Source organism: Dendropsophus ebraccatus, chromosome 12 (assembly GCF_027789765.1).
Source record: "Dendropsophus ebraccatus isolate aDenEbr1 chromosome 12, aDenEbr1.pat, whole genome shotgun sequence".
NCBI classification, from domain to species: Eukaryota; Metazoa; Chordata; class Amphibia; order Anura; family Hylidae; genus Dendropsophus; species Dendropsophus ebraccatus.
Window position 1 is genome coordinate 27469783 of NC_091465.1, and position 17531 is coordinate 27487313.

At 41.0% G+C, this 17531-nt stretch overlaps 1 protein-coding gene across 2 annotated transcripts in view; it reads left to right on the top strand.

Moving 5' to 3' along the window:
• SKI (SKI proto-oncogene) overlaps positions 1-17531 on the top strand; it is a 70527-nt gene that overhangs the window by 43581 nt on the left and 9415 nt on the right. The window contains exons 2-4 of one of the 2 annotated variants that reach the window (XM_069946514.1): positions 15635-15754; positions 16498-16601; positions 16698-16969. In XM_069946514.1, coding sequence (XP_069802615.1) covers positions 15635-15754; positions 16498-16601; positions 16698-16969 — 496 coding nt within the window. The remainder of the gene's footprint in view (positions 1-15634; positions 15755-16497; positions 16602-16697; positions 16970-17531) is intronic. The other variant, XM_069946515.1, reaches the window with a different exon arrangement.

The window sequence follows — 17531 nt, forward strand, 5'->3', positions numbered from 1 at the left end:
TACACGGGGCGATGTAGAGAGCACATGAGCGGCGACCTGTCAGGTCAGCGCTCACTTGCTCCTCATTTGTACGCTTGCTGCTGTATTACACATACCGACAGCGAGCGAGGAGGAGTGGGTAAGAGCCAGGGAGGGGCACGGGGAGCTGTGGGGGGGGGGGGGGGGGCTGCCAGGGTGATCGTCCGATCGTCCGGGCAGCCCTTAGGAGACAATGACGGTCTGCTGCCGCAGCTCCTATTGCCCAGGGCAACGGCAGCAGTTGGTTGGCGTTTCAGCCTGTTAAAAGACAGTGATGAGCTGACATGTTGGCTGATCGTTGTCTACTATTACACAAAACAATTATCAGCCGTTACAGCCAATATTGACTGATACGGCTGATAATCGCTTCATGTAATAGGGCCTTTTACAGTAAGTTCACTCATCTCTAGTAGTGTCCAGTGGGAGAATTTTGTTATGGGTAACAACGGGTTAATGTCACATCAAACTCTACCTCCATAGGTCTACAAAATCCATTACGATTTCATTTCAATGCGAGGATCGTAAAACCAGCATGCAGAAAATGCTTTTCCTAGATCCATGTCCAAAATGCTCTCCCCCCTTCTACAAAAAGGCTATGGTTTGGATTTGTTCTCTCTATAAAATGATCTTTCATTCTCTTGAATGCTGTCTTGATGTGTGTTGCTGAGCATTTCAGGGAGATGAGAGGATTTATTTTGGCCATAAAAAGGTGATGGATTAGCAGCAAATGTTGGGTTCAATATTCTCCTCTAGTCCTGGAGCCAGATGCTCTTGCAGCCCTCGTATACATCATTCTTATTACCCAGAACACTTCCTGTGCCCCACACCCTCCTTAGTAACCCTAGTTAGGCGAGCTGGTGATCTAAGATCCATACATGGTTCCCACATGCCCTCTTGATCATGTGGACGACTCAGTGAAGTGTAATTATCTTCAAAACCGGTTATTTTTAGTGTAGAATAGTAAAACAAATCACGGGGAAGAGAGCATGGAAAATCCTCGTGGCCTCGGTGCTTTTAGTATTTATTATTGTTGTGGATGTGAATGAATTGCATGGATTTCCATTGAAATTAATATTTAAGCTTACTTAAGCTTGGCTTTTGGCTAATCCAGAAATGGGGCACTTACAGCTCCGTTCCCAATGGTCTTAGTAGCATTGTATTTTTTTATTTTTTTTTCCTTATCTATAGAAACTTATGAAAGGGGTTACCTTAACATCGCCATACAAGTCCTGTCTAATGGCCGTACATCTTAACTGATTATAACTAGAGATGAGCGAATTTGCCGATGTTCGGGTTCATACGAACCCCAACTTCGGCAAATTCGCTCATCTCTAATTATACAATACACATTTGATATCCCCTGGTTTCTAATGGTCATGAAATGGCCACATAGCAACATATTATTACCTGGGGTCTGTAGACCACCATAGACTTTCGATGGTCAGTTGGTCTCTCCTAACTTGGTGGTTTTAGCTAACACTTATTTAATGTGTATGCCCACTGTTAAAGGGTGTACCCATCTAAGCATGTCTAGCTCTCAGCAGTGTTCAGAAGCCCCATGAGCAATAATTGTACAAGTTCTATTTATTCCAGGGGACATTTCCCCTCCATTCTATGGTTTTGTGATTGGTGGTAACGTTCTGAGATGGGAATGACCCTTCAACTTAGACAATCATAGAAGGTTACAAAGTAGCTAAACCATCTGGGGTTGTTGTGGTAATAACATAAGCCGAATATCTGCCTCCGGTTTTTATAGCCTTCTACCATACTTAAATCATGGTGTCCATTATGGTTTTTCCAAGGCTAAAGACGCAATGGCCCAGTACTCGAAAGTAGTATTGCCATGTTTTTAAAGCCTTTAACTATTCATCTCGCCCTGTGATCTGAGGCAGCTGCGTCATGTACCAAGGTGTACTGAGGATCCAGCAGTGGGCCGTCACTGGAGAGCGAGAGCAAACATTCCCCTCGGTAAACAGAGGCCTCTGCCTGGCAGGCTTTGCGAGACTGCAGTTTATTTTGATTTCTTGGAATTCAGCAGACACAAAATCTCTGTTAAATGTTAATGTTTCAAAAGACGCACAGATCAGCATTCTGCTGAGGCAGAGATGTAAAGGGGGGGGCAAGAGGAGGGATTATGGAGAACTAAAAATTCTGATTGATTTTATAGACTATATTCCATTTTTTTTTTAAATACACTTTTCACTTCTAGCCCTTTTGGTCTGTTTTTATCCCCCTGTTGTCTCCTCACCTCTGCCTCCTCTTTTCTCCGCGTCTCCCCAGGCAAAGCTGACCAGCGCCTCTTTTTAAGCAATTCTGACACAGAGCGTAAAATCAGACAGACAGGTTGAACAACTATTCGATTGTTCCATTCATTTTAGCTTTTTTCAAAAACTTCAAGCCGATGGAGGCCTCTACTTTGTACTTTTTGTGCTATTTGGAAAATCTTATAGGGAATCTTTATCAAGTAAGAACTATTGAGTCAAATACTCGCTTTTTATTGTCACTGCTTATACATTTCAAAGTCAAGGGCAGCCTCAAAGTATCGCTAGACAATAAAACATTTGACCATGGAGCTGCTTTGAGTAGATTTTCTGGATATTATTTATAACCGTTATATGTGCATGTAGAGTTGACTTTCGGGCAATTTATCAGCATGAAGTCAGAACAGTAGTCAATGAAGTCCCTATGATGTCATGTTACAGAGGTACCTCTAATATGGGAAAAGAGCTCTATAAACAACATGCAACCATTCATGTGAGCCCATAAAAAAAACAAACAAAAAAAAAACACTTTAGGCCTTTACTATTTCCACATGCCGACAAATGGCCACAAATAGCTGTGGTTGCCATATAGATTCTTACGATATGAAGCCGTAATATGGCTTTATGCTTAAGCTCTTATATTTACCGGTATGTAGGGTACTCACCAAGACCACCCTACGTAAAAGGGTTGAGTGTTTCTTATAGTATGTATAGTATTATACATGCCATTATCATTTTGTGAAGTCTTGCCATTAGAATATTTTGTGCCTTTACCCATTGCTAAAAAACCTTGTATGTGCTAAATCTGTACATGTTCTCATACAAGGTCTTACTAGCTTCCATATGTATTCCCTACATTATGCTTTTTTGTCGTTCTCAGTCCACATGAGTTATAGGTGATGAGAATGAAGTTGGGGGATGGTCTCTTGCTTGTATGGCAGACAGAAAGCCTTCTGAAGTGTAAAAGCTGCTCAAGGAAGCCTGATGAATGCTGTTGAGATTTCCTTGAGTGCCCATTAGGGAAGTGTCACATGAAAGCATAGTCCATGCTAACCACCTCCTGACAAACCTGATGGTGAACATTACATTTCCTTGCAGGTCCTACATTAAGCAAGGTAATGAAGTGAAAATGTTCTCCCCTTTTTCTGTCCGTCAGCTGGAAAGCTTTTATTTTCTACGTTTCTGAAAGCCTCATCTGCAAGTATTTTGATGCTTTGAGTAGAGTCTTGGTCTTTTGCACCAGAACATTAATCTTGTTCATTGGTTGACGCTTAGTTTAAGGAGATCTTCATCAAAGTTCTTCTTTTTTTTTTTAGAAGACCTCATTTTGGTTCTTCACCAAGTTGACCAAGTAAATGACTCGTTTTCTTGTATCCTGGACGACCGTTGCGCCAGATGACAATTTTTTTTGTACCGGTATTGTGTCTGCCACTAGAAACCTACTGTATGTGTTTGTCGGGAACCTTTTTTTTTATTTCTTCCCCTCCACCGTAGACTGTAGTTTTCTAGTTATGCAAATGTCTGTTTATACAGTTTGGCTAATGTGTGAGTTGCTTTTGTGTGCATTGTAGAACATGATAGTTTGCATAGATTATTGACCGAACACCCTTCTAATTTAGGTATTTTAGAATGGTAATCTAATCTACTCTCATGAATGGAAATCAGCTCTAATCACCGCTCAACAAATGTGTTTCCTGTGCTTCTTGCATTCCATTCTAGTTTCCTTTCTAAAACCCTTACAAATCAAGACAGCTAAAATTGACTGGAGATGTGTAGTTTACATCACTTTGCAGATGCCTTTTGAGAAATGTTTGTGAACCCCCCTCCACTTCCCTTGTAGTATCACATTTATTCTTTATCACTCCATCTCAAAAGTTTGGGACATCTGCCCCTTTATAGACACTTCTATATAGTGACCTTTGCGTTTTTTGTTTTTTTCCCCCGCTGGTTAAATTTCTTATTCTCTTTCAGAATATTCTGGTATAATTGACTCAATGTATAATTTATCAGTCCTTGCTGAACCATGAAGATTTTTTCTCCAAGCAAAAGTGTTGAGCTGTTTTAAAGGGTTTTTTTTTTTTTTGCATTTGTTGAAAACTTGACAGGCTTGCAAAAACGAAAAGGCTAAAATTCTGAAATCTCTTGCATACTCAAGGTCCTTTTTATCATAAAATTCTGTATTGGTTGCATAGCTGATTTGTGTTTCTTTTCATTGATTTATATGCATTGAAAGGTTTTACGGGTTACAAAACATTTCTACGGTTCTCGAAACTGGCCATATGTTTTTTTTTTTATTTATTTATTTAGAAACTTTACACTTTTATAATAGCGTTTACTTATCATGTAATCATGGACTCGAATTGACAACAATGAATTACAGGTGCAATACCAAACACCACCTGTGGATCCTTGTGGTGCTGTTTTTGAAAGAAAGAGGCATGGCTCTTTTAATCCGGTCAATCACTTTAAGGGCCTGTTCACACTGAGAAAAAGCGGCAGAATTTCAAGTGGAGCCCGCTCCTCGGACACTGCTTGAAATACATTTTCATTAGGACTTCTTCCATGTTCTCCACCCAAAGAATTGACATGTCAATTCTTTGGGCGTTCATGCAGCTTCATTGCATTCAATGGCGTTGAGTTGTAATACCCCATGCAGACTGAGTACAACTGAGTTGTGTTTTTTCTAATGTTTAATTTAGAGTGTCACAAACAGTGTTGGACTAGGGTATCTGGGGCCCACAAGAGGAAATGATCCTAGGAGCCCACCAATGAAGAACCAGTAAGAAACAACATGTCAGTCTATATGTTAGTACAGGTTGGCCCGGAAGAATCCTCTGGTTGGCCAGTCCGACACTGGTCACAACTGAATTGAACTACCCCCACCAAGCATAATGGTGCAACACAATCAGAAGCCAGACATTTTTTGCTTTTACCTAAATATCACAGAATATGCACACTCACTGAATATTTTTGTGTTCCTTTTGTGGAATGAGTATTTTCTTACACTGCAAAGTACGGATAGTTTTTCTTTCACAGAAAGGGAAAAAAAACATCTGTTAAAGGAATGTTACAGGGGGGGGGGGGAAATGGTATCAGATTAGGAAATTGAAAGCGCTCAAGAAAAAAAAAAAAAAACGGGGTTAGGATGCCAAGTGATAAATCTGTGTGGAATGTAAGATCGGAGATGACAGTATGGTGGACATATCTGGTTTATTTTTTTGTCTGCAGCATATTTTAAGTGTGAGTGAGGAGCTGCTAGGCTTTTGGTAAGAATTTACTGTTTTCTGCTCCCACATGAAGAAGTATGTGGTAATATTTTTACCTCGACATGTCCTACGACCGGTGGTGTCTAGCACACAGCTGCGTGTTTTGTCTAGAATTCATAGTCTCTTAACACCTGGCTTTTTTAGTGTCTATGTACATTAGGTTATATGTGCGGGTATGTATATGCCCTGGAATCTGTAGTCATACAAAATCCTCTTTTCTACTGGATGAGTCGTGACAAGAATAATTTTTTTTTTTTCTTCCCAAAAAGAAATAAATCTTTGTAAACTTTACAAACTGGGTCAGGAATTTTAATGATGTCAGGTCTGTTCACATGATGAGAAGACATACAGCATCCAAGGGTGGAATGCAAGTTTTTATTGAGTTAAACATTGCTCCGGTTTTCGCCTTCAGAATTCTTTTTTAGGACCGTTTCACATGGGCGTCATATGGACACATCTATAGCAGCGCTGTACTTTGTGGCCTGTTCATAGGTCTGATGACCTGAACTGCCAGCAGTCATTGTGGGTCTTCAGGCCATAACTTGTAAAATGCATCCATATGACACCCATGTGAATTTTTTTTTCTTCTTCTTCGTCTTCTTCGTTTTCTTCTTCTAAGATGTATGGAACTAAAGTTGAACATATCTGTTGACCTCACGCATTTGTGTCCACCAAATGGGTTGTACCTAATGACCACTCTGAAGACCTTGTATTTTTTTTCTTGTCTAAGAAAATATATTTTAAGCATCACTGCCATAAACAAAAAGTCTTGCTTCCTTGATGTTCATATTAAAACATTCTCTTTTAATTAACTTGGATTCCTACTGTATAAACCTTCCAAGTGCTGTGACCACAACATCCTGTATTTCATTCTGCCTTTCTCATCTTGGGCAACATTTCCTTTAATCCTGAATGGAAAAGTTTGCTTGTTGCATATTGATCCTTTGTGAGGAAGGGCGCAGTGCCAGAACTCCATTAACTTGTACACCCCACAACTTTGGCAAGTAATGTCGCTGGAATGTCTGATGTAAAACAGCCTCAGAAGCTTGAAAGAACAGCCATCAGCTCCACTGGGAGTGCTGAGAATAAAGGATTGCATTTTGTTGTGGCTTAGCTTTTTTAAATTTTTTTATCTTTTTCCGCACAACAGGGCTGTCACTCATAGCAACTGAATGTTTTTTTTTTATTTTTAGGAAAAGTATTTCTAGAGCAAATAATTCTATATGGAATTCTATAGACCTGGAGGGACGGGTTAAAAAAAAAATGACCCTTACACCCCACCTTCTGGAACTGGCTAGATATGTGCCTGGTAAATGAGCAATCGGCACTAATCCTGCATTATGCCTTTTTTTGTGAGGCTCGATTTAGCCACCAAGCATTTATTGTGTCTGGTCATCAACTTGAACAAAGAGTTAAGAATCAGTGTCCTCCTTTTTAGTGAAAGAGTTGCTGTTTTTATTGGCCCTTGTCTAGCCATTTACCTCAGGTTGAACTCCAGCCCAGAAAACAGGGCTGTGGTGACCCTTATGGGCTTGAACGTTCTCTGTTAGGCCCTTGCACACCCACTGGAATGCTCCTGAAAGGCAGTGACCTTTTGTCACCCCTCTTAGTCTCCATGGAGCTTGTGTTTCTCTCCAAGTCAGAATTTTTCTTTATGGTTGCTGTCTCCCTAGGGACATGTTCTTACAGTCCATTTTTTTTCTCTCTCTCTTTCCTCATTCACATCCGGTGTATAGCCATTTGTTCAAAGCACATATTTACCCCTTTTTATTTGCTGTTATGCAACACAATATTGTTTTGGGGTCTTTTTGGTTTGTGTTGAATTTAGTTTTTGTTTTTTTTTGGTCTGTTAAATTGCAGATATTGAAATGTATTGTCCCCCGTAGCAGCAGCATACTCTCCATTTTTTTTTTCCCCTTTCAAAAACTATTTCAACATTGTTTTGCTTTTCTGATCTACCATAGTTGTTTGACTGCCTGGAAAACACCCACATAATTATAGATTTTCCAGATTGTACTTTCCCTGTGGCTTAATTGAAACAAAAAGAAGCTTGATGTTTGCAAAGGACACGGTGCCTGTGATTTCTCTGCATAACGTGCCTCTTGACCGCTGGAGTCCTTCGCTCATTCTCTGCACCTCTGCCTAATTTTATTTCACACCCCTTGCTAAAATTTTGAGTGGGCTCCACTGTTACCAAGCAGGTGTGAGGCTTGGACAGCAGCCAGAATGTAAGTAGAGAGAGAGAGAGGACAGATTGTCGCCATGCAGTTCCACCACACGTGGAGACTGCCTATTGATGAATCTCTGGCAAGAGGCCAGGCACCCAGCTCCCTCCTCCTCCACCCCCTGCAAGGCGCGAGCGTACGGAAAAAATGGCTAGACAGAAAAATTGATTGTTCATGTAATTTGATTTGACATAAGGCAAAGTGGAAAGAGAGGACAGGGAAAAGCTACAACCTCAGCACTGCATTAGCAGAGCGGCATTGATGTGAAAGAATTTATGGCTGCCCCGTTTCTCCTCAGGAAGCGCATTTACACAGCCCTTACCAAAAAGGGGGTCAGAGGAACCTCCAGTAATATTCGGATGAATGGTGCCTCTGTAGTCTAGGAGACACTGTGGGTTTATTGAGAAGTTCCCCCCCATTACTGACTAGAACAGATTTTGTCGAGATCACACATTGGGCAGCATGTTTTAACGCTGGTCGGTCACAATCGGCCCTTATTACCAGCGTCGCACAAATAAACTACCGTGTTTGCTGACGTTGAGCAGGTTTGCACTGCAGCAAACATGTATGGTATATAATCATATCCTTTTTAGTTACTTTTATTTTTGTGTAAGCTTATGGTGCGTTGAAGGCCTTTCCAGGGCCTCCAATAAAGATGCCTTCAAACACTTGTGTAAAACGATCCATACAGCAGTGAGTCATGTGGTGGAATCTGTACACACCTACATCTTAGCCTTTTAGGAAATACTTCATGCGCACCACAGGAAGCTCATAGGCCGTAACAGTAGGCCACATCTCTTAAAGGAAGAGGCAAAATTACTTGTGATTCCTTTTGAGTGACATCTACATTTTTTTTTTCCTTCTGTAAAGTAAAAGCTGTGGAGGCCTCTAAAATACACTGCTGTGTTGCAATTGAGTGGGTTCAGTCTACAGTTCAGCAGAATATGATGCAAGTTCAAGGTGCCGCTATGTCAACACACACTACATGGTTCCCCTGGAGTTTGCACTTGCAAAACTTACTATCTGTTCTACTACAAACGACTCTGTAAACAGGTTCTCACGCTAAACACCCACAACCAAGAGAGCGGCTGAGATGTAGAAATATCTGCACAAGTATACAGACTGGACTGAGTAATGCAGTAATGCAGTATTGCATTCCCGTTGACTGCGGATGATGGTGGTCATGTGCCTGGGACAGTTTGATATTTGTAGCCTTTGTGCGAAATAAAGTTAAATATTTTTGGAAAGGTCTATATTCCTTGCACTAAAACACCAAATGGATTTCTGATCTTTTTGTGTGTATTTTCTATTTTAATGCTTTTTTTGTGTGTGATGGTATCGTTTTAAAGCTTTAAACATAAAAAAAACACATGTATCAAGACATCAGCCTCTGTAATTATAGTAGACAAAAGGAATCTTCACAGAGCTGAAGTCTTTGCACCAGAGGGAATATTAACTGCAGTTCCTATGACAGCACAAGAGCACTGTTTGTAACTCCAAGAATAGAGTGCAGATAGTATCGCTGCAGGTCTGGGAACAGTTGGGATGTCGGGAACAGCCTCCAGTTGTCACTGTATTTTACGGATTCTCTTTATGCAAGCATATGTAGATGGGGGCTTAGAATCCTCCTTGGCATTATCCATCCCCCTTTCCGCTGGCCCTGGAAGCAGACATTAAATATAATTGGTCTTGAAAAGAGAGGCTTAATACGGCAGGCTGACCTGCAAGGACTGAACGATCTGTCTGGGATTTGATCACTACACTGACCTGGGTAAATCCTTTCATCACAGAGAAATCTTCTTAACCATCGTGTCTCCCCTTGAACCTGGGCATGACATTCCTGCACATTGATTGCTATACTAAAAGCAACGCCAATCGTGCAAACTACATAGGTAAAGTCTATATGACTGTCAATGGTGTTTGGCCCAGTGCATAGGTATTCTTCACGATTTGATTTCAACCTAAGTGAAAATTGTTACTGGCAGCTATTTGGTTAAATAGCCCAATCTGAAATAGACTAGTTAAGTCCTTAGTCTATCTAGGCGCCTGCAAGGCTGCCATTTAAATCTCCCACGAGTCTTGACATGCTGTATATTTTTAAGGAGCTGTACTCTGTGAGGCTAAGCACATGCATTGAGCATCTAAATGCTTTTCCTCTGCTCTGTTAAAACAAGTTCCATCCCTCTAAGCACAAGAGCAAAATCAGATCCTTCCATGCTGCATTGGATAATTGCATAGAGACTAGCAGGTAGGCTTTTTCCGTCTCCCCCTGGGTGCAGCATCTTGTACAGTGAACACGTGATGTACCTAAAGGCAGCCAAAGGAGCTTTCAAAGTCTAAGACCGTAATTGGTTGACTAGCTTTGTCCTCAAAGCCGCGTGGAGGTTTCCAAAGTCATGACAATTATTTAAAGTAATTAAGCTAGCTGAGATTTTCATGGGCTAAGTCGTCTTCATGCATCTGCTGTGTATAGTGTTTTTTTTTTTTTTAACTTAAAACTATGGAAGTATCCCGTATTAATTATTTTACAGGACTTACGAAACCAGTCCATTATTGAACATGTCTATGGGCTTTATGTCTCTGCCATCACTTATGGCTCCAGCCATCCCCTTAATACACCATACGAGAGATTTCATGCAAATACATGAGTCTGCGAACTTGCTTTGCACTGTGGAAAGGTATCGATTGGCCCCGACAGAGACGACGAAGAGTTAATATATAAAGCGTGTCGTTTAGTGTGTAATTTGTTAATGCTTTCGGGAAAGCACAGGATCGTAATGCAGGTTGAACTGGCTTCTGCTGATCCCGAATCAATACATTTTAATGTCCATTAGCTGTGCATCCAGGTAAAAAAATAAATAAAAAGAATTTCCTGAGCTTCTCAGCAGCGCATGGTTGGAGATTTATTTATTTTGTTCCCGACTATAGGGCAGAATGATTGTATAAAATAAAAAATACAGGACCTCCCCCCCCATGATGATGGTGCCAGGTCTCCTGGTAAAACATTGACTGCTGTAAAGTGGTTCTATTTCTATACCATCTATATATGCTACACATCAATTCTCAGACCCTGTAAAAAAAACAAACTCAACCATCGGTTTTGGCAATTCTAAAGATTCCTGTGCCTTTATATCTCTCTACACATAGTAGTGTGCAAACACCTCCGCAGTAGTCAACATACAACACAAAGTTCCCACACAGTTCTTGCCAAACAAAGCACCAAAGGAAAGTGCACTTCCCTTACACTATCCCCTTTACTGCCGTCTCTTGACCTGCCTTATACGTTGGCAGCAGGCCAACGTTTTTGGTCCACCCTTCTCACAATTGGTGTTACTTAAATAAATTAAAACAGAAAAATTCCTTCTTGCAGAACTAATCATACGCCGTAGGTGTATGTTTTACAAATCCACTGCTTGGTGATAGACGCAAGAGGAAAGTATGCACAGGATGGTGTGACATTACTTATCTAAAATTTCAGCCTCATTACGTGGGCCGATACAAGTGCAGATGCCAACAAATCCTACCAACGAATGACTTGTTGGTGGTCGGGTTGACTGACGGAGCTATGATTTAGCAATGGTGACTCAACAAACAACAAAGAACGCACATTTTCTCCCAGCTTATTCAGAGACTGTTATTTCCTTTAGTTTATAACAGAACAAAACTATTGTAGAGATTCATTCAACAGTGAGCCAGGGGGAAGGCATGATGCAGAGATAGCACACATTTGTGTGGATGAGTCAATTATTTGCTCCCGACTAGGGATGGTCCGAACCTGGTTCGGTTCGGGTTCGTACGAACCCGAACTCTCTGCAATGATTCCGGGTTTCTGCCTGCTCCGTGGAAAGGTTGAATACCGCGGGAGGAATGCCTGGAAAACTGGGATACAGACATAGCCATAGGCTGTATCCCAGTTTTCTAGACTGTCCTCCCGCTGTATCCACCCGCTGCACGGAGCGGGCAGACAGCGGGAATCAGATGCCGAGAGCTCAGGTTCATACGAAACCATGTTCGGCATGTTCGGACCATCCCTACTCCCGACTTGGATGGGGGGCTTTAGTTTGTACCAGTCTGCAAACATATGCAAAAAAACGTGTAAATGGTATATTTTACTGATTCGTAGAAAATCGTGGATGACAATGTTTGATACATGTACAACTATAGCTTTTCCCATAGACGATATCAGAAGACTCTAAGTCGAAAAAGCCAGTCTGGCCATGTCTTAAAGACGCTTCCCTGTCTATTCTCACTTCTTTATTTTGGAGTCCACAGATGATGTCTCCTGTGATGGGAATGGACTGCTTAATAAGCAAACAACATTTTTTATGAGTGGAAGTGGTGGGTTACATTGGTAGTGCATATGAGAGCGAACCCGTGCATTGCCCTATAGTTCCTTCAAGTCTAATTCTATCCTAAAGGCAGCCATACACTTTAGATAGTAGTAGGTTGATGGTTGAGAGGTCTTTTTGGACACATTTTCGTCTGTATTGGCCTTACGATTAAGTGACCATACATTACATTGGAAGAAGGAAAAGCATTCTTTCTGGGAACATTCTAAGAATGTTCTCTTCTGAAAGATCATTCGTAAACAACTTGAGGTCACTACGACGTCCCAGCTTTCGTAACTTGTGTGTTCTAGCTGGATTTACCTGGCGTGCATTTTTTTTCTCACGCATTACAAGTACGCCACTTTGTTTTCCTGTTGCCTCGGACTTGCCTCGAATCACTATGCATGTCTTGTAGCTTCCTGCTCTAGTAAAAACTGCATAAATGAGGTAATATTGTATTTTACAAGTTTTTATTGCCTGGCATTTTCCTAGAAGACATAAACTATTCCAGTCATTTTATTTGCTCCGGAAGATTTAAAGCCTTTGCAGAACACTGTGTAATCATTTGAGGTATGTGGTACTTTCTTCCTATATATAGCTTTTTTTGATTTTTTTTTTTTTTGGCTCTGCAACTATCAAGGAGGATTTTTTTAAGGCAGTCTACTGTTCTTACCAATTGGTTCATTGGAAAGAGTGTCCTGTTTATCCTTGATATTAGTAGAAGTGGCATACCGGGCTATCGAAAGGTTGTGAAAAAAAAGTATTCAACTTAATATTCAACTGGTTTAATCTTCGACTTGCCCTAAATGGAAAATTCACACAATTGTATTTCAAAGCACAATGTATAGTAATGATACACGTATCATATATCTGCACAGAAGAGCTCATATTGAAACACAAAGGGAGGGAGGATCTTCAGGCCATGAAAGCGTATTAAATAGAACAATTGTTCTTATTCACTGTCTCATCCACACTTCAGACACTGGGTGTCTCTGATTACACATACTGCCTCTCCAAGTTTAGTGGCAAAGTCTGTTTTGTCTAGTACAATGGTATCCAGACACTGCTTGCCTGGAAGCAGCTGCATGGTATGTTGTGTCTTCTTCTGAAAGGCGGATTCCTGGATTTGCTTTTTTTTTTCTCTCTCGCTTTCTCGATTAAATGCTACAATGTACCATTTGATTACTTGTCCTTACTTCCCATGAGGCTTGCCATTCAGTGCTCCGAGAGCATCTAAGTACATACTAGAAGCAAACGCCTTATTTCATATTAATTTTAACTAGATTCTGCCGCTCTTCACAATCTCATGTCAGGTTGCTTTGAAATTTTTTCCTCGCATCTGGGTCACCGCAAATGGGCTTACCTAGGACCATTATGTTATACAGTCTGGGCTGCTTGCTTGATCAGCTTACATCAAAAAACTGTGATATTCTGTCTAGCACGTTGACAGGAGGAGAGAAAAAGAGACTTACAACTTTTTTTGAGGTTTTCTTTAAACAAATAAATAAGAACTATTAGACCGGCGCCTGGTGTTGTGGTTTTGCTGTTGGTGAGAACCTCTTAGGTTTTTGCTGCTCACAAGAGATTGTAGTGAAACAGGAAGACCTCACCCTAAGTCTGCTCAGAAAAACTACCTCCTCTTTTTCTGCATTTAGCAATGACAGATCATTGTCGGGGGGGCCAACAACCAGATATGTATGTATATGCCAACAACCAGATTTTCCTGAAGGGTACATATATACTGTAGTTATGTAGGAGTTTACACCTCTAGTGGTTTAGGTTGGTTACTATGCACTATCTTTGTGTTGGACACTAGAGGACCGCGCTTTGTAAACTTACTTGACCTTTTTTTTTTTTCTTTGTCTGTTTTCTTTTTGGTGTAAAAACTTTGCTCGCAGCTTGTTTGGGCTTGTAACCTACACTCCGAGCATTGGCTTGCCATAGCTTGCTTTTTACAAACTCAAACACTTCATCGGTATTTCTGTGAGGCCTGCCTGCATAGTCTTTCTTATGCTTGCCTTGTCATGCGTGTTCCTAGTAAAATGTCCCACCTTTTTACATTCTTGCCTCTCATTATATCCGTGCCACCAGTTTCCCCGTATATTGATTTCACTTCTCAAGATGTAAGTTCATCTAGTACCAGAATGTCTCTATATAGCTTAGGGCAGAGGTGTTCCTAAATTTCCAAATACACCCTCCTTTAATCTAACACATTCATTTATAACATTGGTATCTAATTCAGCAGATTGGTTCTTTGGTGCCCCCCCCCCCCCCCCCCCACACACACACACACACATACTACCTTTTTAACTTTTAAACCTACACCACTTGCCTCCATACACTTTAGTCAAAAGTCGTCCAACCAGGCTTGGACAACTCTTAGGTGTACAAGTGCCTCCCAACTCTCCCCGAGCAGTCGTCGGGAGAGAATGGTGAGCCGTGTTGGATTTGGACTGCCCAAATCTTTTCTTCCAAGGTGGAAAGGCTGCCACCAGAGCTGTCTGGCAGCAGCTTGCCTTACCCATCTCTATTTACAACCATGTTGAATATTCATGTGTATAAAGAGGTTGGGAAAGGCCTGCTTGGCGGTTATTGAAAGAGTGGGCACCTTTTAGGCGTCACACCATCTTAAGGCACCAACATTGCAGGTTTGTGTTTTTTTGATGACTCTCACTGTGTGTTTGCGCTAAAGGAATTGTAGCTTCTGCCAAGAGGTTTCTTCTATGCTTTTGGGTGATTTACAGTCCAAGCATCAAACCACTTGTGGAAAAGTCAAAGCAGGATTTGGCATCTTACCCAGAATCCAGTGCAGCTGTGGCAAAGTGAAGTCATCTTCATAACAACCGTGACAAATAAACACAGTCTGCGCTGTTCACGCTGTTCCTGATTCACACCACATAAAATATTCCTTCTATGTGCAGGCAGAAAAGCAGACATTTGTCATTTTCAGGGCGGGTTCGGAGGGGGCACTCACCCTGACCAGTTCCATTTCTGTCACTGCTAAAATCAGTAGCACGGTGAAGTCATCTTTGGCCTCTCGTAATGTTATTGGTGCTTTGAAAAGGGAGAAAAGAAAGTTCTGTGAGGTGAGGGCCGGTTTAGGGCCAGGAACGGGTTTACCCTTTATAGTCAGAAATACCATGCCACATGACACTGTTCACAGGAGACATGGCACAAGTTATTTTCAGTTGTGCAGTGAGACTACTTCTTGAGGAACTTCAGACTAGCAGAAAAGACTTCTGTAAATGTGTAGTTCCTTGTCGAAACTCCTTGTTCTGTCTTATCACATGTATGCCTTAACTAGGCCTAGTAGAGTCCTAAATGATCTTGCATAACATAAGGACTCTTTTTGTGCCCATAACTAGAGAGGAGTTTGCCATTTGGCACAAGAGTGTTAGCAAGATATACTCATTGCTCGAAAGCATTAATTATCAAATTCAGCACTGCTACATCATATATCACTTATATAGCACACATACAAGATATGGTATCAAGTTTCTTATTAAAACTAATGTGATGTTTTTTTTCTATTTTAGATTTCTTCTGAACCTCCGCCTAAAAAGTTAAAAATTGATGAATCCATCATCCACTCCCCTAGCTCAGCAGAAAAAGACAAATCCTCGAGTTGGTTACGGAATTTGTCAAACTCCAGCAAGGTGAGCGACAGGGATGGGAAGACGACTTGTGGTGTTAAGTCTTGAAATGCTAGCATGACATTTTAACACTATGGGACTATGGGAAGAGTCTTTTCTTTTCTGTTAAAGTGCTTTGGCACATGTAGTAGATGAGGTTAGTGGCTTTTTAGTGCCTTAGAGACTGTGCAAGCTGAAAGCAACACCCCCTCTCCCCAATTCCCATAAAACCAGCAGGATCTTGATATTATTTATTGGCAGGCAAATCTAATCTGGTTGATCCCCGCCAGTGAAAGTTGCTAAGCAATTAAAGGCAGCATGACAAACTAAGGAAGGGATCGAGGGACGTTCTCCGGTGAATGCTCATGATAGCCAAAACCACAGACTGTAATTTGTCAGGTGTACCGCACAGGTGATAGGAAATCTGTCACTTGGCCAACTATGTAGTTTTTTTTTTTTTTTTTTTTTTTCAGGTTAAAATTTTTGATCGTTGTGTTTGCAGTTTTTAAAATAAAAAACATGAACAAAATCTTTTCAAAATTTCCTCCATGAGTTTAATATAACTGTCGAGTCTGGTTAACCTTGAAGAAGAAACCAAATTCTATTGCCATTGCAAATGTTGCCCAGTAGGGGGCAGCTACTTTTTGCCAATTATTTGTAATCCTTGGATGTTATGTTAAGGATGCATAAGCTCTTGGATGTTGTGAATGATGCTTTAAATGCACTTATTTTAAACATTCTATTTTTTTTCTTCTTTTTTGACTTAGAATCCAGCATATAGTCACCCTCGCCAGCGCCTTTCAGCTTTCCGGCCCTGGTCCCCTGCCATTTCAGCAAATGAGAAGGAATTACCTGCCCTGATCAGAGATGGGTAAGATCACTGTGTTCTCATTGAACCTTACGATTTTTATTTATGCTAGTCCTTTTGTAAAATTGGCTTCAATTTTATGATTTTGTTTTGTGACAGTTTTTACAGCTACAAGAGCTTCGAGCACCTGGTTGCCCCCAATGTCGCTCTGGCACCTCCTGCCCCACAGAAAGTCATCACAAGTCCGTTGTGTGCCCCAACTGTGCCAAGAAGCATTCAGGCATCAAGTAGTCCTGCACAGTCTCGGAAACGAAGGCCCACCGCAGAATTGCCTCCGGCACCGGAGGTCCCAGCCCCTCCTGCCCCAACCCGGGAAGAAGAAAAGGAGTCTGAAACAGAAATCGAGGTGGAAAGTAGAGAAGAATGTAAGTGTGAGTTGATTTTTTTTTTATTTATTTATTACTTTTATTACTTTTCAGAGCATGATATGGCCACTAGTATAAAAAGTATCAGATTACTCTGGGAATAACTTTTTATCAGCTTCGATTGGCAGTTTGCTGTGCAAGTATTCTCTCTTGGACCTTCACAAAAATAATTGCGTTGGTTGTAAATGATGATTGTTGTATACAGCTTGGCGGGTGGGTTATGAAATTGAAATTACAGATCAAAGATAAAATGGATTATGTTTACGAGTCAGGTTCCAGGAGTTAATCTGTGCTGTTCTTCTGAAGCTGGGTATCACCTTGCCTGGTGGATGAATCACTTGGGTCACACTCAGGTCGTGTTGTACTTCTCCTGTGATACTGTGTTGTGCCATACACAGGAGTTCTGGGCAGGAATTTTTATTGCTGACATTTTAGGCGTTAGTTTGTATATTACACAAGATTACAATTTGTCACACTTCTAATTGAATTCAGATGTTCATGAATATTAAAGTATTGTGGGAAAGGCTTTAACTTGCCTTTATAGATCATGGTCATTGTTTTGCTGCAC